This window comes from Garra rufa, chromosome 3 (genome assembly GCF_049309525.1).
Source record: "Garra rufa chromosome 3, GarRuf1.0, whole genome shotgun sequence".
Classification (NCBI taxonomy): domain Eukaryota; kingdom Metazoa; phylum Chordata; class Actinopteri; order Cypriniformes; family Cyprinidae; genus Garra; species Garra rufa.
In genome coordinates, this window is record NC_133363.1 from 44,427,059 (window position 1) to 44,454,750 (window position 27,692).

The 27,692-nt window shown below is 36.1% G+C and overlaps 1 protein-coding gene across 1 annotated transcript; it reads left to right on the forward strand.

Moving 5' to 3' along the window:
* The first annotated feature begins 400 nt into the window (after nucleotides 1–400).
* scube2 (signal peptide, CUB domain, EGF-like 2) lies at nucleotides 401–27,538 on the forward strand. The gene is made up of 23 exons (XM_073836233.1): nucleotides 401–573; nucleotides 933–1,055; nucleotides 1,315–1,440; nucleotides 1,688–1,822; nucleotides 5,253–5,378; nucleotides 5,481–5,597; nucleotides 7,618–7,707; nucleotides 8,297–8,413; nucleotides 10,076–10,198; nucleotides 10,569–10,685; nucleotides 10,783–10,905; nucleotides 11,221–11,337; nucleotides 11,426–11,515; nucleotides 12,626–12,730; nucleotides 13,228–13,389; nucleotides 13,623–13,829; nucleotides 20,714–20,884; nucleotides 22,825–22,992; nucleotides 25,290–25,451; nucleotides 25,594–25,791; nucleotides 25,975–26,127; nucleotides 26,219–26,298; nucleotides 26,512–27,538. Exons 1-23 carry the CDS (start codon nucleotides 486–488, stop codon nucleotides 26,656–26,658), a joined length of 3,045 nt encoding a protein of 1,014 aa, XP_073692334.1. The 5' UTR covers nucleotides 401–485; the 3' UTR covers nucleotides 26,659–27,538.
* The last annotated feature ends 154 nt before the right edge of the window (nucleotides 27,539–27,692 follow it).

Sequence of the window (27,692 nt, forward strand, 5' to 3'; positions counted from 1 at the left end):
TATAATTTACTACAAAGATACTGTGCTATGTTTAGCCTAATCTTGAGTTCCTAAATCTATTATTTCCCACTTTTTCTTGGTCCTATTTTATTCTGAGACATTAAAATCGATTCAGACCGGACTACACGGGCTCTTGGAGATCAATAAAAGGAACACTTCTGTGTGAATGCGCTCACACTCCCATCCCCCGACACACACACACACACACACACACACACACACACACACACACACACACACACACACACACACACACACACACACAGAGAGAGAGAATCATGGAGAGAGACAGAAAAGGCTCTCTTTCCCACACACACATACTCACACGGTCACACGCGCGCACACTCGCTCTATTGCACACATCTTCTGTTGAAGCGCTCAGAAGCGCGAATCCACTGACAAAGTGCGGATGAAAATGAGTGGGACACTCGTGTTAGAGTAAACGCGTGTTTTTGAGCTCGACCCTAAACTCTGAACCGATCACCATGGGAGCTGTTTGGACTGCATGGCTCCTCTGTTTGTTTTTGCTCTTGTTAAATACTCGCCAAAGCGCCGCACTTCCTCACAACACTGGTAAGAGTCTTCACTTTGTTACGCGCGATGCTTTACACGCGCAATTTCAATTGGCACGTTTTTGCGACTTGTTTACCTCTCTTTGTTTTGATACCATTTTTTTTTTTGTTTTTCGTCAGATATTTTAAAAATTATGTTATTTTTTTTCCTGACATTTAATCTTTTTTTGTTTTGTTTTTTCGAATATATTACAGTGTTCGTTTTTTAAACCTTACGCACTCTTACTACAGACACAACAATAGTGAAGTTTATTTACAAGCAGTTCCACCAATAATTACGGGTTTTGTAGTTTTAGTACACTGCAGTGTAAAGTCAGCAGTGTTTACAGTAAAGTCTCGTGTTGTTTTTGTGGTACACAGATTCAGATCAGTGTGCAGACGGAAGCGATGCCTGTCACATTGATGCTATTTGTCAAAATACCCCAACTTCATACAAGTGCACTTGTAAAACAGGCTTTAAAGGAGACGGGCAACATTGTGAAGGTAACAGCTTCTTTTCACTTCAGTTAAACAGAGTAATCTGGAAAACCTCACTTTTTACTTATTGTATGCAAACACTGTACACATAGTATGTATAGAGTTTGTTTTTAGTAGGGTTTTTTTTGTTCATGTTTAGGTTATGTTCTTTCAAATTGGTCTTCAACAATTCAAAAGTGTTTTGCTGTTTTATTGGAAGCGCAGTGCGCCTATAATGCAGAGATTGCAAACATTTGTCAGCCTTGATTTCTGTTCCATTTCCTAGACATTGATGAATGTGATCTGGAATACAATGGTGGCTGTGTACACGAATGTAACAACATACCCGGCAATTACCGCTGTACTTGCCTTGATGGTTTTCATTTAGGAAATGATGGACACAACTGTCTCGGTAAGTACAAATTCATGAAGAAGTCACGTATACATGTGTGAGAGGTGGAAGTTAATGATCATATTTTATGAGTTACTCCCACTAAATACTACAAGTGTTTTTTAATCTTTTCTACTGAGTATATTTGTACTAGCAAACAACCGCATAACCAGATCTGATCAAGTGACCTTGACAAAGTTATTGTGCTATAAGGAAATGTGCTGTTTCGTGATGTCATTATCAGTTCTTTAACACACTCTGTCTCTAGATGTGGATGAATGTGTCTTCAACAATAGTGGCTGTCAGCATGTATGTGTCAACACCATGGGAAGCTATGAGTGCCGCTGCAAGGAAGGCTTTTTCCTGAGTGACAATCAACACACATGCATCCATCGCTCCGTGGGTGAGCTACTGTCTTTAACAAACCTTTAATGGCTCAGTCTACCATGTTCGCCATCATATTGAACAATGAATATATAGTAGGGTCACCATACATCCTCATTTTCCCATACTGGATTTCTAAATTGCCTAAAATGTCTGGATGTTTGGCTTTGTTTTCATACTTGAAGAAGATAATGACTGAAATGTTACTTGACCAATAACTTGCAGGAATTGTACATAATGAATGTTGGCTGTAGAGAACTTATCAATAGGAAAACAGAGCCAAAACCCAGACATTTTAGGGAAAAAAAAACACAGTATGGTTAGCCTAATATATAAGAGTGTATTTGTCTGGTTTCTCCATATGTGACCCTGGACCACAAAACAAGTCTTAAGTAACACGGGTATACTATATTTGCAATATTATTAAGATTAAAAATGATTGATTTTTCTTTTATGCCAAAAAAAAAATAATTAGGATATTAAGTAGAAGTATTAAGTAAATATCATGTTCCATGAAGATATTTTGTGAATTTCCTACCATAAATATACCAAAATAAATAAAATTTTTGATTAGTAATATGAATTACTTGGAACTTCATTTGGACAACTTTAGGTGAATTTTTTTTTTGCACCCTTAGATTCAAGTTTTTCAAATAGTTGTATATTATCCAAATTTTGTCCTATCCTAACAAACCCATACATCAATGGAAAGCTTATTTATTCAACTCAGTCCTCAATTTAAAAACAATTGACAACCTTTTGAATGGTTTTGTGGTCCATGGTCACATGATTTAAACACAATTCATAAATGGTCAGGTCAAAGTCTCAGTCACGATGGACATATTTCTGAACTTGGATGTCGAAAGTGCATCACGAAAGGCTCGTTTTGTGTATTTGCATAGGTGTCAGTGTGCTAAGTCAGGGGTAAGTGCAAAGGAAAGCTAACCTAATTTCTAAATGTTCTCACATAAGATCATGATTGACAGCACAATGGCGAATGACAGCTTTTAAGTTGGGTTCCCTCTCCGGGGCATTATCTATAGCCCGTTCAGTTCCAAAGGGCCCATGCTGTGGGAAAGGGAGCCCCATGTTCACAGGAACAAAACAAGTTAATAACTGCAACACTCAGGGCTTTGTGGTCTGTGTCATAGATGAGAATAAAAAAACTTTTTATGTGTCTGTAGCTTCTCAGCTGCGAGTATTGTTTTCTCCTCGGTAAATTGAGCTAAGGTTTGCAAGGCTTTCCACCCCATTTGCTTTCTCTGGGTAAACTTGCTAAATCCTATCAGCACATCCACTGAGCCGCAGAGTGAATGGGAGGAAACCGGCCCTCTACACTGACCCATAGACCCGCTATTGATGTCAGGTCAGGTTGTGTGGAATTAAATGGCGTTGAATTTGAAAAGAATTGTAACAACCAGTACCCCAAGGGTTTGGATACCCCCCCTCCTCTGATTAGTGATTTTTTTAATCTTTCCTAAAACTGACTGGTAACGTAACAATTAACTAATGTAGCCATTAACTTTATGTAACAAAAACACAAGGCTGAATGGTTTATGTCTTGATTGGCATTGAATGTTGATCAAAACCTATTGCTTGATCGGAACCAAACAGTGCAGGAAGATTCTTTGGAGAGTGAATATCAATAATTATCAAAAAAAGTTCAACTTTTGACTCTCCGTTGCAGAGGGACGCCAAAACGTTCAATATCAGCAGGGACGCTTTAACTAAACTGTTAAAGCGCTATAACTTTTGAAAAGAATGAGATATCTTTGCCAAACTAACAATGCGCATGTAAGAGCTGATTCTGATGTTACATGAAAACAGATGCAGAGCTTGGCCACCTGGTGGTGCTATAATAAGAAAAAAACCATAAAAACAGCCATGACTACACAAGCGTTTATCCTATCAACATGAAAATTGGTATGCCAGCTCTTGATCCAAAGTGCCACAAATGGCTAGAAGGACATTTGAGTATCTCAAAAACATGTCCTTCATAGGCCGATCATCTTGAAGGTCGATTGGAACGAAACTCAGTGGCACCTGTTTTTCTCACGGCCCTAAATGTCTGTGAGAAATTTTAAAGAAAACGGCCACTGGGAGCGATATTGCATTTTTCAAGGGTGTAAACGATTGTATATTGTGCGGTTTTTCACACATACACACAATATTTGTATTATATGATAGACCTCCTTATTTCGAACAACTTCGCCTCTAGAACCACTGTTGTCAAACCGTTTCTTAAATGATTGAGAAAAATTTTGCTAAATAGTCCTAGGTTTTGTGCTCAATCTGGAAAAAAAAAAACACTGCAGTACAATTCTCTGGACTCTCTAGATCAATAATTATCAATAAAAAGTAAAAACTTTACCTTTTAGGAAGCTATAATGGGGTTGTTTAAAAAAGAGGCCTGTGCAGATATACCCAATATAAAGCCTAAATGAAAACTCAAAACTTCACAAAACCTGGTAAGCACATATGATTCTAAACAAGCATGCAACGTTTTAGGAAGATTGGACCACAGCTTGCGCTATAGCGTTCATAAACGTTAAAAATCATATTTCTATAGTAAATGGATTTGCCAAAAATGTTTGTTTTAGGTCGTTATAAGCTTGATAAATAATATATAATGTCTTTTTTTTCATGTACTTAAATACCTTAAAGTGCTTGAACCCCGGTAATCGCCGCTTGCAGCTATATTTATTATGAGTTTTGGTTGGTTTTGCATTTGGGAAAATGCAGTTATTTTATAACATCGAGCCTATGAAGCAAATAAAAAACAGATTCAATATTAATATATATATATTTGGGATATTTCACCCAAAAATAAAAATGTAAATGCTCACCCTCATGTCATTCCAAAAATGAATGACGTTCTTTCATAAAAGAAGATATTTTGAGAAATGTCTTTTTTTACTTTTTATTTGTCCAAACAATAGAAGTCAATGGTCGCCAAAACTGTTTGGTTACCAGCATTTTTCAAAATATCTTCTTTTGTGTTCCACAGAAGAAAGAAAGTCATAAAAGTTTGGACTGACATGATGGTGAGTAAATGATGACACAATTTTCATTTTTAGGAAAACTAATGATGTTGGATATTCAATTAAATACAAAATGAGGGTTGAGTCAAAATTATTTTGCCACAGATGCTCTAAACCAGGGGTTTTCAAACCTGTCCTGGAGCCTCCCCTGCCCTGCACATTTTGTATGTCTCCCTTATTAGGCACACCCAATTCAGGTCTTGCAGGTCTCTACTAATGAGCTGATGATTTGAATCAGGTGTATTAGATGAGAGAGACAAGCAAAATGTGCAGGGCAGGGGAGGCTCCAGGACAGGTTTGAAAACCCCTGCTCTAAACAGTGCTTAATTTCTGTTAAAAATATCAATACGTTTATGAAATACCAAACAGAAGTGTTTTAGACTTTCTGACTGTATCTCTTCTTCACAGAAGGCCTGAGCTGCATGAATAAAGAACATGGCTGTGCTCACATCTGTAAGGAAACACCCAAAGGTGGCGTGGCCTGTGAGTGCCGACCAGGTTTCGAGTTGGCCAAGAACCAGCGAGGCTGCATCCGTACGTGTGAATGGCATTTCTGACCCACCATTAAGCTGAGAAATACCACAGGATGACTCACTGGAGCTCTTGATGTGATGCTGTTTGTGTTCTGTTGCGTAGTGACGTGTAATCATGGCAACGGGGGCTGTCAGCACATCTGTGAGGACACCGAGCAGGGGCCCATCTGCAGGTGTCACGTCAGGTACACGCTGCACGCAGATGGCAGAACCTGTGTAGGTAAGGCTGCTTCACTACTTTTCAAAGCTTTTGTCCCAACCCACTTCTCCTGCTAGTGTTTACGATGATCTCTTGGCAAGTCTTTTAAGCTGATCTATATTTTATCTACTTATGTGCAAAGGTGGTGATAGAGATCGCTTATTCAGACACAAACACATGCTTTATCTGATAGTGAGGAAGTACAGCTGGAGCCTGCAGGCTGTGTGTGTGGGGTCTGCATTTATCGTTGTCTCTCTCTGCGTTCTGCCAGCATTGTCCGGGATTTTGCTTCTGCTCTTCTTGATTGTCCCGAAGCAGAGAACATGACTATCTTTATTTATCTGCGAACACTACAACACAATGCCACAGTGGTTAGGACAGAGTCAAGCAGTCATGGAGGTCTCTTTGCCTGGGATTGGTTTGCTGTTGTAGATGTTTTTTGTTTATGAAAAGGTGTACTTATCGGTGTGGTTGCTTTTTAGGTTAGATTTCACTAGATGGCTGTGTGATGCCAGTGTAAAAAACATAATAAACAGTCTACTGCTTTAGATGCAATTGATAACTCTTCCTGTGCCTTATACAATGTCGTTCACTGTGCTTTTAAATTTAATTCATTTAGCAGACACATTCTTTTAAACTAACTTTCAAATAAGCCAACAATATTTATAGTGTGCATACATTTATTTATATAAAAATGACTATGTACACTGCCGTTCAAAATTTTGGGATCAGTAAGATTTTCAAAGAACTTTCTTATACTCATGAAGGCTGCATTTATTTGATAAAAAAACAGTAATATTGTGAAATATTATTTTAGTGTAAAATAAATGTTTTCCATGTGAATATAGTTTAAAATGTATTTTATTCCTGTGATGAAAAAAATAATTTTTAGCATCATAACTCATAACTTTAGTGTCACATTATCCTTCAGAAATCATTCTAATTTGCCTATTTATTGTCAATGTTGAAAACAGCTGTGCTGCTTAATATATTTTTTGGAACCTTTTTTCAGGGTTCTTTAATAAATAAAAAAGTTAAAAAGAACAGCATTTATTTAAAATAGAGATCTCTTGTAACAATACCATTTTAAAAAAATATTTTAAAAAATATTTAAGAAATGAATACTTTTATTCACCGAGGATGTGTTAAATGTATAAAAAAAAGTGATAGCAAAGACTTATATCGTTAGAAAAGATTTCTATTTGGTATTAATTCTGTTCTATTTAACTTTTTATTCATCAAAGAATCCTAAAAAAAGAATTGCATGTTCCATGATCATGTGACACTGAAGTCATTTAAATTGTAATAATACCTCACAATATTACTGTTTTGTTTTGTATTTTTGATCAAGTCAATGCAGTCTTGATGAGTATAAGAGACTTTATAAGAGATCTTTAAAAACATTAAAAATCTTACTGATCCCAAACTTTTGAACAGCAGTATAATATATATATATATATATATATATAATACAAACCCTCATATTCAAAAAGGGTCAGAAGATTTTTTTTTTTTTTTTTTTTTTTTTTTTTTTTTATCTGAAAGTCTCTTATGCTTACTAAGGATGCATATATAGTGAAATATTATTACAGGAATAGTATTTACTTGAAATTGTTTTTTTACACAATTTAAATGTCTGTCAAAATATAAAATAGTTGTATTACAGCATATACCCATAGTTTAGTTTTAACATGGAATCATATTTTATGGCTTATTTATGTATGTTTTTGTATTTTGTATGTACTAAATTGTTTATAACATAATTTATGCTGTAATATGTGCAAAATATTGATTATATGTAGGTAGTATTATAATTATAATTTAAATCATTATTTAAAATATTTAAAAAAAATTATTTATTCCTGATCGGATACTTAAAAATAACTTTTTACACATTGGTGTAAATTATTGTAATTAGGCTGTTTCAGTCATATTATAAATTATTTAGATTTTAGATTAAAATTATTTGGCAATGTAACTTTTTAATAGTGTATAGACCAGATCTATATTGTTCTCATATTCTGTTGTCTGTCTTTTATAGAAAGGGATGAAACGGCCCCCACCACCCCTGATCACAATGCCACGTCCTTGGCCGAGGTAGACAAACGAGTTAAGCGTCGACTGCTTATGGGTAAAATCCTACCAATAACAATTCATACATAATTAACTCAATTCAAAGTATGCAATTTCATCCAGAGAAATAGGGTTAAATATATCAGTGATTATAGAGAAAACCAAGAAGTATTTTGTTAACCTATAGTGCATATATTTAGAAGCGTATAGCCTGGCCAGGCCAAGCATTCCACAGTCTTTTAGGTAAACTGTGAAATGACTGGAAACCCACACTTCACCACCTCTGATTTCTCTCGTAAAATATGTCCTGGTGATAGAGTGGTACATTTCACATGTTTTTCTCTCATGCTGAGAGAGATAGGCACCGGGGATGTTTATCGTACAGTGCTGAGTGTTGTATTTGTCTCTGCCAAATTGTATTTACACAGTGCGCTGCATATGGCCTCTCTGTCCTTGGCCTTCTACATATGTGGAGTATGATATAGTGTATAGACTCTCAGTGGAGTATTATTTCCTAGCACAGACTGTTAAAAAATTAATGAAGTGATTGATCTTGCAATGACTGATTTACATCATTGAACAACCTGAGGTTTTCTCTCTCAATCCTGCTCTTTTTAACTTGCGTCTTTCTTTCATATGCTTTTCAGAAACGTGTGCAGTGAATAACGGAGGCTGTGACAGCACCTGTAAGGACACATCCACAGGTGTTCGCTGCAGCTGCCCAGTAGGATTTACTCTCCAACCTGATGGCAAATCCTGCAAAGGTCTGAATCAATATTTTTCACGATATTCCTTTACACACATATTTTAGTTGCTTTTCGGCTAAATCTCACAAAACCATGTCCAAGATGCATTTCACCCCAAAATCAAAAAATATACACTACCATTTACAAGTTTGGGGTCATCAAATAAATATTTTATTCGGCAGGGATGCCTTAAAGTGGTCAAAAGTGAGAGATATTTTAGATATTTTACAGATATATTAGAAGCATTTCTGAAGGATCATGTGACACTGAAGACTGGAGTCATGGCTGCTGAAAATTAAGCAATTAAGAAAATTAATCATAACAATATTTCACAATTTTACTGTTTTTATTGGAAAAATACATGTAGTCTTGGTGACCATGAGACCTTTTGGAAAAAAATAGATAAAATAAAATCACTGACCCAATCTTTGGAACTCTCTCATGAGAGCACCTAAAGATTTGGTTTGGTTCTCACACTGCTAATTTTGAAAATAAAATAATGAACAATAAGTGTGATAATACTATTATATTTTAAAATAAAAATAAGTATTAAACAACAATACAATTATTTTGTAGTACACCTAAAAAAAGTACAATGCTAAAATGAACATTTTCATTCAAGCTTTTATTTGTATGGATTCGCTTCATAAATGGTTTTGCGTTTTGCCCTAAAAATGTCAACACGTGACCTATATTTATGCTTTAATTTTGAATGGAATGACATTTTATACAGTATTACAGTTAGTTGATCTAAAATGTTATTGTTCATTAACAGCCCTCAATGTACACTACCAGTCAAAAGTTTTTAAACAGTAAGATTTGTTAAAGATTTTTAAAGAAGTCTCTTTTGCTCACCAAGCCTGCATTTATTGGATCGGAAGTACAACAAAAACAGTAAAAATTTATTTAAGACTTGTTTGATTCTTTGATGAATAGAAAGATCCAAAGATCAGCATTTGTCTGAAATAAAAAACATTTGTAACATTATATACTGTACTATTCAGAATCTGAGAGTCAGTGTGTATATATATATATTGGAAAGAAATTATAGAAATAAATACTTTTATTTAGCAAGGATGCTTTAAAATGATCAAAAGTGATGATAAAGACATTTTATAATGTTACAAATGATTTCTATTTCAGATAAATGCGGTTCTTCTGAACTTTCTATTCATCAGAAAGAAAACCTGGAAAAAAATCTAGCTGTTTTAAACATAATAATAATAAATGAGAAATCAGAATATTAGAATGATTCCTGAAGGATCATGTGACTGGAATAATGATGCTAAAAATTCAGCTTTGAAATCGCAGGAATAAATTACATTTTAAAATATATTCAAATAGAAAACAGTTTTTTTTAGATAGTAAAAATATATTTTTTTTAAAGAAATTAAGGCTTGGTAAAATTAAAAATCTTACTGTTCAAAAACTTTTGACTGGTAGTGTAGGTACACAAATAAGGGGTTCTGTACTTATTTACACAGTGCATTTTTTTTTTATTTTGGTCACATGCATACCACTCATATGCATTCCTGTATATTATATTTAAGCAAATTATGATTTTTTGGGGGGATGATAATGTCACAGATAATATTCTTGACAGATTTTGTGAGATTCACCCTATAGCTGATTAGTCCATCTATGTTCTGCAGTGTGATTTGGTCCTTCTCTGTCTCTTAGACATCGATGAGTGTGAACACCACAACGGTGGCTGTGAACACTACTGCAGGAACACCATTGGCAGCTTTGAATGTAACTGTCGAAAAGGCTTCAAACTGCTAACGGACGAGCGTTCGTGCCAGGGTAGGATGCTCTTCTTCTGCTATAGGTCCAACACAACGTAGAGAAGCTCTGTGGGGGTTGGTGTTAGTATCTGTGTTTGTAACTAAGCTTGGAGATAAGACGGGGTGCCAGTATCGACTTGCAAGATTCCTTTGAAGATCCTTAACACAGACTAAGAGTATAACTCTCAACCTTAAAAGAATTATATTTCGTTTAAGCACACAGACAACCCCCTCTCCTTTGAGGAAAGTACCTTTCCCTGTTATTAATAAAAAGCCTTGATTGATTTCTTTCATACTGAATATATGGAGCCTTTGAACAGGAAATAGGAGTGCGCTTGATGTGGAAGCTGTGCAGTTTTCAATTTAAGTTAATTTTGGTTTGATTATAGATATCGACGAGTGCTTTTTTGAGAGGACGTGTGACCACACTTGTGTAAACTCACCTGGGAGCTTCCAGTGTGTTTGCAACAAGGGCTACACTCTTTATGGACTTGCCCATTGTGGAGGTAAGGATACAAACTGATTTCCAGTCACACAGAATTAATAAAGAAGACTTGTTTACCTGAAATACTACTTTGCCTTTGTCGATTCTTCCATTTTCAGACATAAACGAATGTAGTTTGAACAATGGAGGATGTGAGCACACCTGTGAAAACGCCATGGGAAGCTTTGAGTGCCGCTGTCATGCTGGTTACAAGCTGCACTGGAACAAGAAAGACTGTATCGGTAAGATGAGAGTGATTCTGAATGCTGGATTTCTATATCTGATGTTGTCGGCTTAGATGGAAATCAGTTCTTCATCCCTGGGAGTTGAAAGCAGGAGATACTTTTGAGTTTCTCTATCTGGCTCTCTCTGTCTGTGCTATTGCTGAACAAATACCAGATGCTGTCTAACTCAAATCTCACATGTCGCAATGTACGTTCATATTCTCATCTTGAACATACTGCATTGTTGAGCTTTCTGATCTATCTTTCAAACTCATTCCGACCCAGCATGTATACCATAGCTTCGCATTTAAGCATTGTGATTTTCACATTCAGAAGCAGAGGACTCTCCACTAGTGCCGCCACCTGCCAGGCCCACTCTCAACTGCAGTAAGCAGGGAGGGGGTGAGCTCTGCTACCTGACCTGCCAGTCGCAGGTTCATATTAGCAGTGGTGAGTGTTACAACATGTCGAGATCTTTCTTTGTCTACGTGCTGGAGTTTGCTTGGAGTTTCTCTGACACCTTTACTTTCATCTGTAGGAGCTGAAGATTCATACACCGTGACCTGTGGCATGCCTCTGCCGTGCCACGCAGGAGGACAGTGGAAATGGAATGGGTCATATTGTCCAGGTAAAGCCTGTTATACTGTTGTACCTGTTAACTATTATAGATTGTCTTCAGCTTGATTCTTCGTGTTATTGTTTAAAATTTAAATATTCACACTTAAAGGGATAGTTCATCCAAAAATGAAAATTCTGTCATTAATTACTCACTCTCATGTCATTTCAAATCCATAAGACCTTCAGATATTCAGATCATGGATTAAGGTATTTTTGATGGAATCCGAGAGCTTTTTGACCCTGCATAGACAGCAACGCAACTGAAACATTCAAGGCCTAGAAAGGTAGTAAGGACATTGTTAAAACAACTAATGTGACATCAGTGGTTTAACCTTAATTTTATGAAGCTACGAGAAGAATTTTTGTGCATAAAGAAAACAAAAATAACAACTTTATTCAACAATTGCTTCTCTTCTGTGTCAGTCTTCGCCACACTTTCATGAGAGTACCACGACGTATGAATAGGAAGTCTCTTGAATAAAGTGATTATTTTTGTTTTCTTTGTGGACAAAAAAAATTCTCGTAACTTCATAATATTAAAGTTGAACCACTGATGTCACATGGACTATTTTAAGAATTTCCTTACTACCTTTCTGGGCCTTGGACGTGGTAGTTGCTTTGCTGTCTATGCAGGGACAGAACGCTCTCGGATTTCATCAAAAATATTTAAATTTGTGTTTTGAATATAAAACGAAGGTCTTACGGGTTAAGAATGACATCAGGGTGAGTAATTAATGACAGAATTTTCATTTTTGGGTAAACTATTTCCTTAAATAGACTGATATTATTATGTGGATTTAGAATGTTGTAGTAATTGTTAATATTTTGAATTAGTTTGAAAAGTTTTAATTTTTATACTTTTTTTTTAAAAATTAAAATGTTATAATTTTAGTTTTAATATTTCTATTTAGTATTATTTTTTAGGTTTTGGTTATAATGTTTTAATAATATTAGTACTTCAGCTTGAACTTATTTTATTTCAGTTAGTTCATCTAATATTTATATTTTATTTAATTTAATTACTGCAATCATTTTTAAAAGTTTTTGTTTTAGTTTTAGTTAATAATACTGACTCCAAATAATGAATGTCTAAAGGTTACCGTGTTCCTTCCTGTTACAGGTTCAGGAATCAAAGCCATTGCTACATTTAAATCTGGACAGGGGAAGTGCAATCTGAAGCGGAGTCAGGAAAATCTTGCACAGAGCTTCAAAACCGCCCTGTCAGGTACTGGCCTCAAAACAACACGGTTCTCACTGAAAATATACGCGGTTGACTTCTGAAGCAGCAATTTGTTTGCACAGGCTTAAAGTCAAAGTCTAAAGCCACCTCATTAATAAAACACTGTGACATGGCTACATTTGTCAAAATGTAAGACCAAAACGGAAATCACTAGCTTTCTTTTTATTTCTTCTCTATGCAAGTAGACCAAATGGAAATAAAAAGTAAGTGAGCGATGCAGCAAAACAGACACAGAAATATTTATAACAATACTATATATTTTCACAAGTTACACACAAATAATTTGATACAGACCAGTGTCATTTGGTAAAGTTAGAATCTAGTCTTTCAGGCACTCATTGTCCATCAGTGAATTAGAGAGTCTAAAATTATTTTTCCTGCTTTGCTTAGCATTCATGTTTGGTTCTTTTTGCACTGTGATCCATACTGAAAAGCAAAAGGGATCTCTAAATCCATTAAGTCTGTAATATCTATTTACTCAGATAAAAGAGCCACCGAGAATGTCCAGTTCAGCTTTGTTAGCCTCCACTGTGCCTCTTCAAGCAGACAGCAACGTAGTCGCCACGGGCGGAAGGCCGGCGAGGAGGAAGGGTCCTCCATTACTGCCCAGTTTGAGCTGGATGTGAACCTGGAGGAGGTAACAGGTTGGTTTCGTGCACTGCATGTGTATGTTTCATTAGAAACCTTAGGCTTCTCACTGCTTGCTTGCATCTCTCCCTCTTCCTGCTCCTGTCGCTGATACTAAAACAAGCCAACAGGTGAAAGTATCTCCTGGTTTAAGATGGAAGTGGGTTCTATATTCAGTAGTTGACAGTGTGCGCGATATTTGTGTATTATATTGTTGTATACAAGATATGGTATCCAGTGTTTCTCTCAGCAGAGGGCTGTGACCTGGCGTGTGTTCGGCGGCGCTCTGAGAAGCGGCTTAGGAAGACTATCCGCACTCTTCGGAAGTCCATTAACCGGGAGCAGTTTCACCTGCACTTTGCTGGATCGGAGTATGAACTGGCTAAGAAACTTGTCCGACCCGCTGATCCTCCAGACCACTGCGGCACTGGACAGATTCTGCTGGACAAGAAATGTGGTGAGTGCAAATAATCACTAAATATACACAAAATATTTGTTAAGACTTCCATATGTATTATATTATTTACTTTGCATGTTGGTTGTGCTCCAGGTCACTGATTATGTCTAGTTATATCTGACAGTATTTTAAATTATAGAGTGTTTGGACTGGTATATTGTAGAAGTGGCTTTGGCATCAGTGAGGGCCAGATAACTGACATATATTAGGTGTTATATTGTATATTACGTATGGTGTGAGAAAGTTGGCGTGAGTTTTATTTAAGAGGCAAGACTGGGAAACCGAAGGCTGCTGTTGGCTCTTACAGCTGAATGCTGTTCCAACCTCAAGACTGAAGCCGAGAATGTTTTGTATGACAGGAGTAGTTCAGATCAGCTTGCTACAGCATATGTTCAACTTGGCATCCGTTTTCTTTAGCCTCTAGAATAAACATCTCAGAGGGACTGTATGTGAGGCACAGCAAACCCTTTGTCTAAAGGACTCATTGTGTTGAACATTATCTCATTGCCTTCATTGTCTTTGACATAAGGCTCTTTCAAAGATGTCTTTTTAAGGTGACAGTACTGCTGAGGTTGTTTGTTCTCTTTTATGGTGGAAAAGTCCATTATCTCTTTTACAGGCTCAGTTTGAGCAGTAATGCAGACAACTAAAGGCACTTTGCTTTTTCAAGGCTGTCAGTTGCTGTAAAGGCTTCTTTGTAATAGTCTCAGAGTAAAATGTTATTGCTCTGAAATGGCACTTTCATAGCTGCAGAGAGTTAATAGACATCTCAGCTATGCTTTGTCCATGTATCAAATTTGTGATGTTTCGTCTGAAATTTTATTGAAAGAAGATGAATGAAAAGATGAAATGAGACAAACTGGTGACAAACAGTGGGTCAGAGATCTAAAATTATAGCATGTCATTTTAGCAGAGCTCAGATAGTACTTTTGCATTGCAGTTTGAGACATTTTGGAGTTTTTTTCTTTAAGGGAATTTTTAAAAGGGGGTTTACTTGAATAAAAAAGTCTTCATATGATAATTCTTCATGTGTTTGGGTCAGAGAGTTTTTTTATTATTCTGCAGGTATGCTTTAAATTGATGCGTAAAAAAGTGTGAGTAAAGACATTTAATAATGTTACAAAAATATTTTCTTAAATGATGTTTATATTCATCAAAAAGAAAAAGTGTGGATTTGCACAAAAATATTCAGCAGTTTTATAGCAATCACTGTTTCATATGAATTTCAAAATTAAACACTGCTTTCAATATTGATATGAATAATTTCTGAAGAATAATGGCTGCTGAAAATATACACTGTGTCAAAAGTTTTTTAACAGTAAGATTTTTAATGTTTTTTTAAAGAAGTCTCTTCTGCTTACCAAGCCTGCATTTATTTGATCCAAAGTAAAGCAAAAACAGTAACATTTTGATATATTAACTGTTTTCTATTTGAATATATTTTAAAATGTAATTTATTCCTGTGATTTCAAAGCTACATTTTTGGCATCATTGCTTAAGTCACATGATCCTTTTGAAATCATTCAAATATTCTGATTTGTTGCTCAAAAAAACTATTATTACTATGTTGAAAATAGCTGAGTAGAATGTTTTTCAGGTTTCTTTGATGAATAGAAAGATCAGAAGAACAGCATTTATCTGAAATTTTTTGTAACATTATAAATGTCTTTATCATCACTTTTTATCAAGTTAAAGCATCCTTGCTAAATAAAAAAATATATATATACTGACTCCAAGCATTTAACTGGTATAGTTTATAATGTTACGAAACCTTTTTTTTTTCAGATAAATCCTGAAAAAAATGTACTCAACTGTTTTAAATATTGATAATAAATAAATATTAAATAATAACTATTTATAATAAATAAATACATATTTAAATAAATAAATAACATTTTAAAATATGTTCAAACAGAAAGCAGCTAAAAGTTTTGCTGTACTTTGGATCAAATAAATGACTTCTTTAAAAAATATTTAAAATCTTACTGTTCAAAAACTTTTAACTGGTAGTGTAACTAGTGTAAATAGAAATCAGTTATTTTAAATTGTAATAATGATTCATAATATTACTGTTTTTACTGTACTTTTTAATTAAATAAATGCAGCATTGGAGACCTTGCTGACTTTTGAATGGTAGTATTGCTTTCCAGATACCGTCTGTCTCTACCTGTGTCTATTTTGAAGTAGTTTTGTTAGATTTCAGTGATTCTCTCTTTTCTTTGCTCCGGGTGTGGGGTTTTGTGTGTTTGATCCATTTTAGCCACAGTGGGCACTCTCCACTGGAGAGTGAAGTGAGAAAATGTGGTGACCACTGACCAGCTCATTGTTTTACCAATCACAAGTCCCACAGGTCCAACTTTACAGATCCAAGCTATACGTCTACATCTCATTTAACATGTTTGGAAAGCGATGCCAAGTGAAATGTACATGCTTGCCAATAAGTAATTAATTGAATCCATGCTGAATATAGGATTGTAAGTTTTGCTCTTTTCACTGAAGGCACACAATTAAGGTACACAGTAGTGTAGTGTCCTAGTGCCAGCTTAAATCTCTAAAAAGAGCTATATTTTTTTTTTCCTCCCCGGTCTGGCCTCCCCCACTGGCTTGCCTCACTAAGTGCAGTTTAGCCTTTTCAGTTTGCCCGCTCCATTGTAAATCCCAGTGGTGCTTGTTCAAGCTCCTGGAGTGAGTGGGGAAAATCTGTGCTGCAACACTTCTTCACAGCTTTGCAGACCTACCTTTGCTTTTTAAACCCTGAAGAGTGGTCATAACTTGTCATGAAATGCATTCTGCCTAGTGCTGGGCAATTTACCGGTTCAAACTGTAAACCGGTTTAAATTACGCACGGTATGAATAAAAAAAAAAACACCTGGATTTCATTTCTGACTAATAGTTAGAGAACTTTTAGAACGTATTAATAACACACAACTAATTCTGTAAGTGGCCGTTAACAGAAGCAAGAGATGCTCAAGACGAGCACAAAGTGCAAAATCACATAACAATGCACAAAATATTGGAAGAAAATCCTAAATGGAGTGTTTTGACGACACCAATCAGCCATATTGGTGGCACTAAACGTAATCAATGCCACTGAACCAAATGAAACATGCATATTTTGCTGATTATTGCTGCCAAAAATGGTCAATTATTGTCATGTTTTGGGTTGTACTAATCGGTTGGACCGGAAAAAAACATTTGCAGTACTATAGACTGCCAAAAGTTATGAAAAATCAAGGAGAAAAAACATTTGTGGTTGGCCAAACCGAACCAGAATTTCCAGTGCAAGAACCTTGACAACTTTCGTGTTTGTTCTTATCATTTCCGGTCAGGTAGGTGAAATCTTAATTAATACTGCTCGTATGTATCTTTACTACCTATTAACTTTAGTTTTTCAAAATATTGCCCCTTTTTGCTTACTAAGTCCTTCTCTATATGATTTAGCAGCTTCCACATGTTTTTTCTGTGGTTTGGACAGCGTAAATTAGCAAAACAATGTATTCAGTAGTTTCAGTTTTTAGTACACTTTTTTTTTTTTTTTAGCTGAAGATGGCAGGCTTGCCTTTAGTAGCTTCAGATGTTGTTGTTTTTTTTAATAGTCCTATCCCCATTTAATGCATATTAAAGGAGAAGTTCGCTTCCAGAAGAAAAAATAAATGTACAGATAATTTACTCACCCCCTTGTCATCCAATATGTTCATGTCTTTCTTTCTTTAGTCGTAAAGAAATTATGTTTTTTGAGGAAAACATTTCAGGATTTCTATCCATATATTGGACTTCTATGGTGCCCCCGAGTTTGAACCTCCAAAATGCAGCTTCAATGCAGCTTTGAAGGACTCTAAACTATCACAACCGAGGAAGAGGGGTCTTATCTAGCTAAACGGTCGGTTATTTTCTAAAAAAAAAAAAAAAATTGACAATTTATTGACAATTTAAAAATTGTAAATTCTCTGCATGACCTCTATGCACTCCGGTTTAAGTAAGTTAGAGTAGGTCAAAAAACTACCATCTCATTTTCTCCTCCAACTTCAAAATCGTCCTACATCACTGCAGAAGTACCCAGTTTTTACAAAGTGAACATGTGAAGAAGATCAAAAGCCCTTTACAAAAAAAGCTAAAACAGCGATGAAGTTTTGAGATGGGAGTTTTTCAACTTACCCTGTCTTGAAAAGAATACAGAGAGTACATGTAGAGCTAGACATGACAAGCATTTGAGGTCAAAAACTATTATTTCTCAGCTGGGATCGTTTAGAACCCTTTAAAGCAACATTGAAACTGCATTTTGTAAGTCAAGTCTCTGGCACCATAGAAATCCACAAGGGGGTGAGTAAAAAGTGAACTTCTCCTTTAATGTAGTATTTAAACATGCAGTGCTGCTTTATTAACAGCGGTAACCAAAATAATGCTAAATCACTACTGTTCCATAAGCGCCACCTGCTGTCAAATAGTGAATTTACATCTCATTCAGCCCGTCTGCTTTTTGTTTCGTGCAGATGTTTTATGCAGCGTAATTTGACAAAGCTATTGTCAGACCATTCTGTTTTTGCATTTTGAAATTATACAATCTAATTTACTTAAAATGTTTGTTTGGATTGTTTTAAATAAAATGCAGTGGTTCTGCATTTTTTATGCATTCTGAATCATATAAAGGCCCAGTCTGGGAAAAAAAGTGATAAACTGTGAAACTTGCAGAATACTAAAGCTATGTTTAAACTAGAGTGTTTTTGTTTTAAAATGCGTAGCTTGTGCTACGATTACACCTGTCGAATACTGTACTTTGGCGTTTTCGACTCTCGAAAACGCTGCAGACCCCATTTTAGTTTGAAAACTCCAGGGTTGTGTTTCTGTGTAAACGGACCAAAACTTAGAGTTAAAACAATGATGTGGCTGCCCACAGTCGCTCTGCATATCCTTGACGACCGTGTAAACAATAACATCATGCTCTTTTTGGAGGCCTATTACAGTATTTTTAAACCCCAGGGAATAACAGTAAATTTTATTAAGGTTACTTCTTTTAAATAAGACATGCTTGATGACATACGCAAGATGGAATTGTCATGTGACGTGCATTTTCGGTTGTGTAGCGTGGACGGAGATTGTTTCTGAAACACAGTGAAAATGCCAGTGCCCGGTGTAGACGAGGATTGTTTTCATTTTAAAATGCTGTTTCAAAACAAAAACACACTAGTGTAAACAGGGCCTAAAAAATGTGATACAGATTTTTGGTTGAAACACCCAGCACTAATTCTACCTAATTAAAGTAATAGTTCACTCAGTAGTTCACAATAAAATTGTCATTTCGTCACCCTGATTGTTATTCCATGACTGTATGACTTTCTTTTTGAATATCTGTTTAGATGCCATTGACTATCTCAATATAGGCAAAAATAATGTTCAAAATATCTGTATTATTGATGAAACAACAGAAGGGTCAGCAAATGATGACACAATTTAAATTTTTGTGTAAACTTTCATGCTAATTCACTTAAATCACAGCCACATTTTAATATTTGACATGGATTGAACATGTAATCCATTAGTTATTACTAAAACACACATTAATGAACTCAACAACAAAGCTAAACGGTCACAGAAGGAGGGGTTTGTGTAAGTTTGCCCTCTCAGCTGCCGCTTTCCTCTCTTGTCCATAAATGTGCTAAGTTATTGTTTGCTTGTTTGTTTTTGTAGGGGTTGTTTTAGAGGGCTGTTTATTCAAGCAAGCAGTTTAAGTGCCAAATTCCTCCTTAGGCAGGGCCACTCTGTGTGACCCCAGCCAGTGAGCGGCTCAAGAGAATTGACTTCAGCGACACCATGGGAATCAATTAGCATCAGCTGTTTGGGCCCCTGCCTGATAGGCGCAAGGAGCGATTGGACTCCGCTGAATGGGGGGATTCACAATCCTGACCCCTTTTATTGGGTTCAGCTCCTTACCACTGTGATACCATAGTGTTTGCCCATGTCATCAAATAGGCAAAAGCCAGGGGACTTGAATAGAGGTGAAAGGTCCTTTAAACCTCTTTGGGACCATCAATTCGAGGATTCAATAGAATCGTCGCTTTGCATTTGAAAGGCTTCAAGGTTTTTCTCTCTCTCTCTCTCTCTCTCTCTCTCTCTCTCTCTCTCTCTCTCTCTTTCCATCTCTCACTCTTTTCCTCTCCTCTCTCTTTTCCTCTCTCTCTCCGTCGCTCCATCAAATAAAAGCACCCAGGACAATGTGACGGTGGCTCCTCATGGTCATTCAGGATTAACAAAAGAGAGGAAAAAATGAACTGCTCTTGAGAGAATTACATTTTCTTCTCGGAAAATCGGGCAGTTTGCTGAGGCACACATAATTGCCATGCTGTTTAAGCCTTTGTGGAATTAGCCGTCATTACCATAAAATCTCGGGAGTAAGAGGTTCGTCTAAATTCTCCCGAACACTGTCAGTTGGATGTTTGCACAGAGACACTGAGATGAAAGGAAGGTTTCTAAATTGCCATACTTACTTGTTTAAAGGACTTGAACCATACCGGTGCATGGCTTATTTTAGGGCACAGTGTGTGCAAAACACTTTTGAAAGCGGCGCTATAAATCAGAACGGTTTATAAAGCGAACATTAAAACGACTTTGTTCCGCTCCCTTTAATCAGACATCATAGGTTTATGCGAAGTAATATTCCCTTTGAGCGTGTTCAGTAAGGTGAGGGATTGTGTATGCGTGTGAGGGCTGTTTGATGTGGGGGATCAGGCAGCTGTGGAAAGCCTCAGTTCTCTTATTTGTTTGAATTTTTGGCATAGCTGCATCAGGTCGATTTGCAGTGCCCCTTTAGCAGCTTAATGTGAGGCCCCTCTTTTGTACTCTAAGTTTAGGCTGTGTTTCATCTAATTTCTGACTTTTCTCTGTCCTAGTCAAATGCAGCGTTGGCACGTACTATGATGGAGAGCAGGGGAGGTGTTTTCTATGCCCCCCTGGGACATACCAAGATGAAGAGGGGCAGGTGTCATGCCACGTGTGCCCGGGGCCAGAAGGCAGGGGAATCCCAAGAACCGCAGGAGCACGCAACATCTCGGAGTGTGGAGGTGAGACTTCACAGAGATGTGATCGTGAACTAAGAAGCCTGTACTCTTTGTTATATCACACACTTCCATTGAGCTTGGTGTCTGTCAAGAGCTTGTATGTATGTCTGTCATTTTGTTTTGAATTCTGTTTAATGGTTCTACCAAGTAAAGGCCTGTTCACACCAAGGACGGTAACTATAAAGATAACTATAATAGAGTCAACACCAAAGCACTCGTCACTCGTCAAGTTTGAGATTTTGGGCTTTTTGGTTGTTCATAAAGTTTTTTTTCAGACTAGTAGAAAGAAAACGTCCAAAAGACACTGTTAATTGTTTCTTTTATAGCACTTTATCTATTTGTGTCAATAGATTTTAACTACAGTCCATATTTTTAGTCTGTTTTCTCAAAATGAGTTTTTTCTCCTACACTGAGCCATAAATCTCCACTTCAGTAGCACTTACACACACCAAACTTTACATTTTTATTCCTGTCTATATCCTGAAGGTTTTTCACACAGGGATTTGTTCATATATGTAATTTGCTTGATTATATACATTTTATTTCCCCCAAAATTGCTAAAATATATTGGTTTCTGTCCGTAAGTTTCTTCTGAATTATGTAGTGACAAAATGAGATACCCAGAATCCCCTCTGTAAAAACTTTTGACTCTAATATGTCAAAAAAAAATATTAAGCAACACAACTGTTTCCAGCACTAATAATAAATCAGCATTTTAGAATGATTTCTGAAGGTTAATGTGACACTGAATACTGGAGTAATGGATGCTGAAAAATTCAGCTTTGATTATAGAAATAAATTAGATTTTTATTGGATGTTAAAATAGAACATTGTTTTATATCATAATAATATTTCTGTATTTTTGATCAAATAAACACAGCCTTGATGAGCATTAGAAATTACTTATTTAAATTACATTAAAAATCTTACTGATCCCAAACTTTTGACCGGCAGTGTATTTACTTGTTTTTTTTTCTAGAAAATGACCAATCGTTTTGCTAGATAAGACCCTTATTCCTCAGCTAGTGTCGTGTAGAGCTCGTTGAAGCTGCATTGAAAATGCAATTTGGACCTTAAACCTGTTGATCACCATTGAAGTCCACTATATAGAGAAAAATCTTAATTTCTTTTTGACTGAAGAAAGAAAGACATGAACATCTTGGATGACACAGGGGTTGAGTAAATTCAGCAATTTAGGAGTGAAGAGATGATATTAAAAATGTACTTTATGGCAATCTCAGTCATAAATAAATGTTAATGAATTAACTTAAAAATATTGAAAAATATTTATTTAAAAATGTTTTTTTAATAATAATAAAAAATTATCAACCTAATAAATTGATTATTTCTTAACAGAAACAGAGTTTTCGTTTACTCCGCTGTATAAGATGTACCACATTTCATTCTATTATCCATTTATGCTAAGACATCTTCCCTTAGATACCTAAGGTTGCAAAGAACGAGTATGAATCACATCCTGTCTTTTGTTTATGCAGTAGGCAGGAAGCATACCTGTATTGATGATAATCTCCCAGTCTCATGGCTAGTTGAGCTTGAGTTGAGGTTTTGTGATCGTGAGTGTGTTGGGAGGGGTCATTTCATGCAGTTCTGCAAATCCTCAAATGTCTGATTCATTCACACCAACAAAGAATTCCAGACCTGTCTTGTGTTTGGAGAAAAAAAAGGCACCACCATGTTTCTGCTTCTCAGACACGGTCATCAAAGACAGCTTACGATGCAGATGCCATCTTCTACTTTCCGCTGATAGACACAACTAAAGGGGCTGTTAGGGTTCGTATAGAGTGGTCACTAGAGGGATGAGAGGCCTGCACTTTCTTAGATAATGAACTTGCATGACATCACTGCAGTTTGCTCTCTTTAGAAGGCGATAAAGTACTTAAGTTCGTTTGTCTGGCATCGTCTTGACATTTTTCTGTTCGTAGGTCAGTGCCGTCCTGGTCAGTTCTCCCATGATGGATTTGTGCCCTGTCTATCCTGCCCACAAGGCACCTATCAGCCTGAGGTCGGCCGCACTTCCTGTTTCCCATGTGGAGGAAGCCTCACAACCAAATATGATGCTTCTGTGTCCTTCCAGGACTGTGAGACTAAAGGTAAGACAAATATTTTTATAATAGAGGTCAGCTACCATTCAGAAATTTGGATTCTGTAAAATTTGTGAAAATGTTTATTAATTTTGAATTTCAATTTAAAATAACAATTTTCTTTTTTAAGGTATTTTAGATTTTTTTTTTTTATTCCTGTGATAAAGTATTCAGTTTCAAATGATCCTTCAGAAATCATTCTAATATGGTGATTAATAATGTTGAGAGCTAGGGATGTAACGACATGTGACCCTGGACCACAAAACCAGTCATAAGGTTAAATTTTACAAAGCTGAGATGTATACATCATATGAAAGCTCAATAAATAAGCTTTCCACTGATGTATGGTTTGTTAGGATAGGACAATATTTGGCTGAGATACATCTATTTGAAAATCTGGAATCTAAAGGTGCAAAAAAATCAAAATACTGTGAAAATCACCTTTAAAGTTGTCCAAATTAAGTTCTTAACAATGCATATTACTAATCAAAAATTACATTTTGATATATTTATAGTAGGAATATTACAAAAAAACTTCATGGAACATGATCTTTACTTAATGTCCTAATGATTTTTGGCATAAAAGAAAAATCAATAATTTTGACCCACACAATGTATTTTTGGCTATTGCTACAAACTTACCCCAGCGACTTAAGACTGGTTTTGTGGTCCAGGGTCACATATTATCAATATTGTGGTATTGTGTTAGCAAAACTGTTTTAATATTATCATGGTCACATGACGATATGAAACAATAGGTCTTCCGGGCAGAAAGTGTAGTTTTTAAAATATATGTAAACTGCTTATTCTAACATAAAAGGTCTTTAAAGTTGTGTTTTGGGCTATTATGCTTTGGCACGGTATCTGTCAAACAAACTAAAACCAAAAGCACAATATGGCTTTATGCATTCATTAAGTCTGTTTTTGCTGCACATTTGAAAGCGAAGTGCGGACTTAGTTCAGGCAATCAGCTTGTGATCTGGTGTTTTCCGCACTTCAGAACGGCTCAGTTCACAGTGAATGCAGTGAACTCATTATTGCATGTGCTGTGAGTTTAGCGTGCATTTGGGAATGCAACGGCCACCAGTTATGCTTTATTTCCGTGGCAGATGATTACAGCATTTCACTAGATTTGAAGTGAGATGTGTTTTTGTAAGCCTGTTTTCACTGAAGCTGAAGTTTTCCGTCAAAATAAAAGCTCTACTGCCGTTTCTGCCAAAATAAAAGCTTAAAAGTACAGTATGAATTGCTGAAAGCTAGCGGTTTAAATGGGTAACGCTATTGAAGATCAAATTCGAAATATCTCTTTCAAGTGTAGAAATTAGGAAAAAAGTTTTGTAATTTCCTTACTGTAGTGTAAAGCAAAAATAATATACAAATGAAATATTCATTTTCATTTATTTTACAGTGCAATTGTTGTACAAGTGTACAATATGGCTATTACTGTCATAGGAATAACAATAATATAAAATTGTTGTTGTTATTAGTATATTCTAATTTGTTTGGCTTCCTGAAACACCAGTGTGAATGTAATTTAGACTGAGACAGTATACCACAAATAAAAAGAGGGTTAAGTCCCCTTTAAAGTTCAGGTACAAGTCACTTTTTTTCTGACTTAAGTTTTCTTAGTTAAGAACATGGGTTGGAGCTCTTAATTTTGAACTCTAAATTTTGAACTCTCAAGGTGCATTAGATAAAATAATTTATCTTTTTTTCCCAAGTCTTCATTTGCCTTTTTTTTTTTTTTTTTTTTTAAATATTGCAATAAACATTATTGTGGATATCGAGATATGACTGTATCGTGAGATTTTGATATCGTTGCATCCCTAATAAGAACAGTTGTGCTGCTTAATATTTTTGTAGAACCCGTGACACACTATTTTTAGCATTTATTAGAAAGAAAAATACAGACATTTATAATCTAACAAAAGATTTCTGTCACAGTTTTGATCCATTTTACGTATCCTTGCTAAAATAAATTATTACTTTCTTTAAAAATAATAATAAATTCCTACTAACTCAATACTTATGAATGTTAGTGTATACTCACAGTATGAAGACTCCTAAAGGATGCTAAAAACAAAAAACATCTTAAACCAGCCTAAGCTGGTCTCCCAAACAAGTCTGGTCTGTTGGCTGTTTTTTTTTTATCTGGTCAGGCTGGGACACCAGCTTTAACCAGTTTAGGCTTTTAAAGCTAGGTTTGGGCTTAAAATTACTTTTGCAGGTGTCACAATTTTTCTATATTTAAGGTTTTTAAGCTAGAAATACTGATTTCAGAATAATAATCCATGTTGTCCCTACAGTTCAGTGCTCCCCAGGGCATTACTACAATACCAGCACCCACCGTTGTATCCGTTGCCCCGTTGGAACATATCAGATGGAGTTTGGCCAAAACTACTGCATTGCCTGCCCTGGAAACACTACCACTGATTTTGACGGATCCACAAACATAATGCAGTGCAAAAGTAAGTACAAAAAGGTTCGATTTTAGTTATTTTAAACACTGAACCATGGCTTTTTCTTAATTAAGTCTACCGTTTTCTCATAAAAAAAAAAATATAGTTCTCCATATAGTCTAGCCTAAGTGGTTTAATTTGTTCCTGCCAGACAGACACTGTGGAGGAGAGCTGGGAGAATTCACTGGCTATATCGAGTCCCCCAACTACCCCGGCAACTACCCGGCCAACATCGAGTGCACCTGGACCATCACCCCTCCTCCCAAGCGCAGAATCCTCGTTGTGGTACCTGAGATCTACCTTCCCATTGAAGACGAGTGTGGGGACTATTTGGTCATGCGGAAGAGCTGTGAGTGTTGCAGGGCTGTGATCTGGTGTGAATGCATTGGCTCAGCAGGGTGATTGTGAATACACATGTGAGGAAATGGGGGGAGGAGTCGCATCGATGGGCTCATTAGGGCTCTCCTTCATCTCTTGGGGCTCGAATAAGCCACTGAAGAGGTCTTTAGAAGTTTCTTTACTGTTCCCACAGCTCTGCCCAATTCAGTGACGACTTATGAGACGTGCCAGACGTATGAGCGACCCATTGCCTTCACCTCCCGCTCTAAGAAACTCTGGATCCAGTTCCGCTCCAATGAAGGAAACAGCCGAAAGGGCTTCCAAGTGCCTTATGTGACATATGATGGTGAGAATTGAACTGCTGAGGTGTTTGCATTGTATGATAAGTGTTTGAAGTATGTAAAGTATTTATATACTATGCAATGTGCTTGTTTCAGAGGACTACCAGGAGCTCATTGAGGACATTGTTAGGGATGGAAGATTATATGCTTCTGAGAATCATCAAGAAATTCTTAAGGTATAGTGCATTATTTTGTCTTTCAAAACAGCTTTTTTAACAGGTTTCTTGTTTTTAAATGTGAGCCAAGTACTAAAATCCTGAGGTTTGCCATTGCAGATCCCAGTAGTAAAAAAGAGACAATAGTGCCACCCTGTGGAAGATAAGAAATATAATGTACTGGTGTTTTGCAATTGACTTTAGTCCATTAATGTTTTCTAATCAACTTTACAGGACAAGAAGCTTATGAAGGCCCTGTTTGATGTCCTGGCCCATCCACAAAACTTCTTCAACTACACTGCACAAGAGTCTAGAGAAATGTTTCCAAAATCATTTATCAGATTTCTCCGCTCCAAAGTTTTGAGATTCCTACGTCCCTGAATTTTGTGAAATCTTTTACGGAATGAATATTTGGCGCTCCAGACAAATTTTTAAATGACTGACCTGGAACAAATATTCCTGAATGTTCTTGGCCGCCTGCATACTTGCGGATTCAAGACGACTTCTTGGACCTGATGCCACGAGAGCTCATAAGAAACTTTCCTAAAATACGTCACTGGAATTTTTTTTCTCCTGAAGAAAATGAACTGTTTTTCCAGTGAATGGATTAGTCGCTGCCCTTCTTACAAACGCACCATGAGATGCCATCTTTGCCGAAAATTATTCTTCCTGTTTCATTCCTTTCTTGCCCAGAAGTGACTGTGTTACAAAAACATGTCAATTAGCCTGAATTATAGTCAGAAAAAAGAAGAGCAACTAGATTGCTTGTTATATTTTATAGGTCATTTCACAAATTGTGCCATTTTTTGTGAAAATATGTTTGACCAGCGTATTTGTATTTAACTTCAGAGCACTACTAAGAATGTAGTGGAAGTTAAAGCAGTTAAAGTCATTTTTGCGAGTTTGAATGTGTTGTACATTATGTAAAAAATTAGCATCAGCTCTCATGTTACTATATTGTATTCTTTTTTTGCATTGTAGCCTTCTTCATACATGACATATATGTGTTTGTCTCCAGTAAGAAACCTTAGATGTACACAATATTTTCAGTGGTACTGGTTAGACATGGTCATTTGATATATCAGTTGTCGGTTTCTCTGCATTCACTTTCATCACAGTTCCATCACCTAAACAGATTTTTGGATTAAGAGGCTCTTGATGTAGGATTGATTACTCATTGATGACATGCAGAGTAAATTAAATGTTTATATTTTTATGGTTGTACATCTAACATGTAAATAAAGAACTACACTCAAAATGTCTTTGTTGTATCAAATGCAATGTAGTGCAATTTCCAACAAGGGGGTTATTGGAGTTAAACTTTTCTTTGTTAAACCTATCCACCTTACTTTTGCCGTAAGAGTGGATGCGGCCATTTGTGAATTTTATGGGTCTGGCTTCTGTTGTCATTCACT

Bases quoted from the DNA above. Each gene is read 5' to 3' on its own strand.
- scube2 (XM_073836233.1), top strand. From the start codon at position 486: ATGGGAGCTGTTTGGACTGCATGGCTCCTCTGTTTGTTTTTGCTCTTG. The intron at 1,441-1,687 runs GTAAGTACAAAT...CTCTGTCTCTAG, and splicing joins TGATGGACACAACTGTCTCG to ATGTGGATGAATGTGTCTTC. The intron at 13,390-13,622 runs GTTGGTTTCGTG...TGTTTCTCTCAG, and splicing joins GAACCTGGAGGAGGTAACAG to CAGAGGGCTGTGACCTGGCG.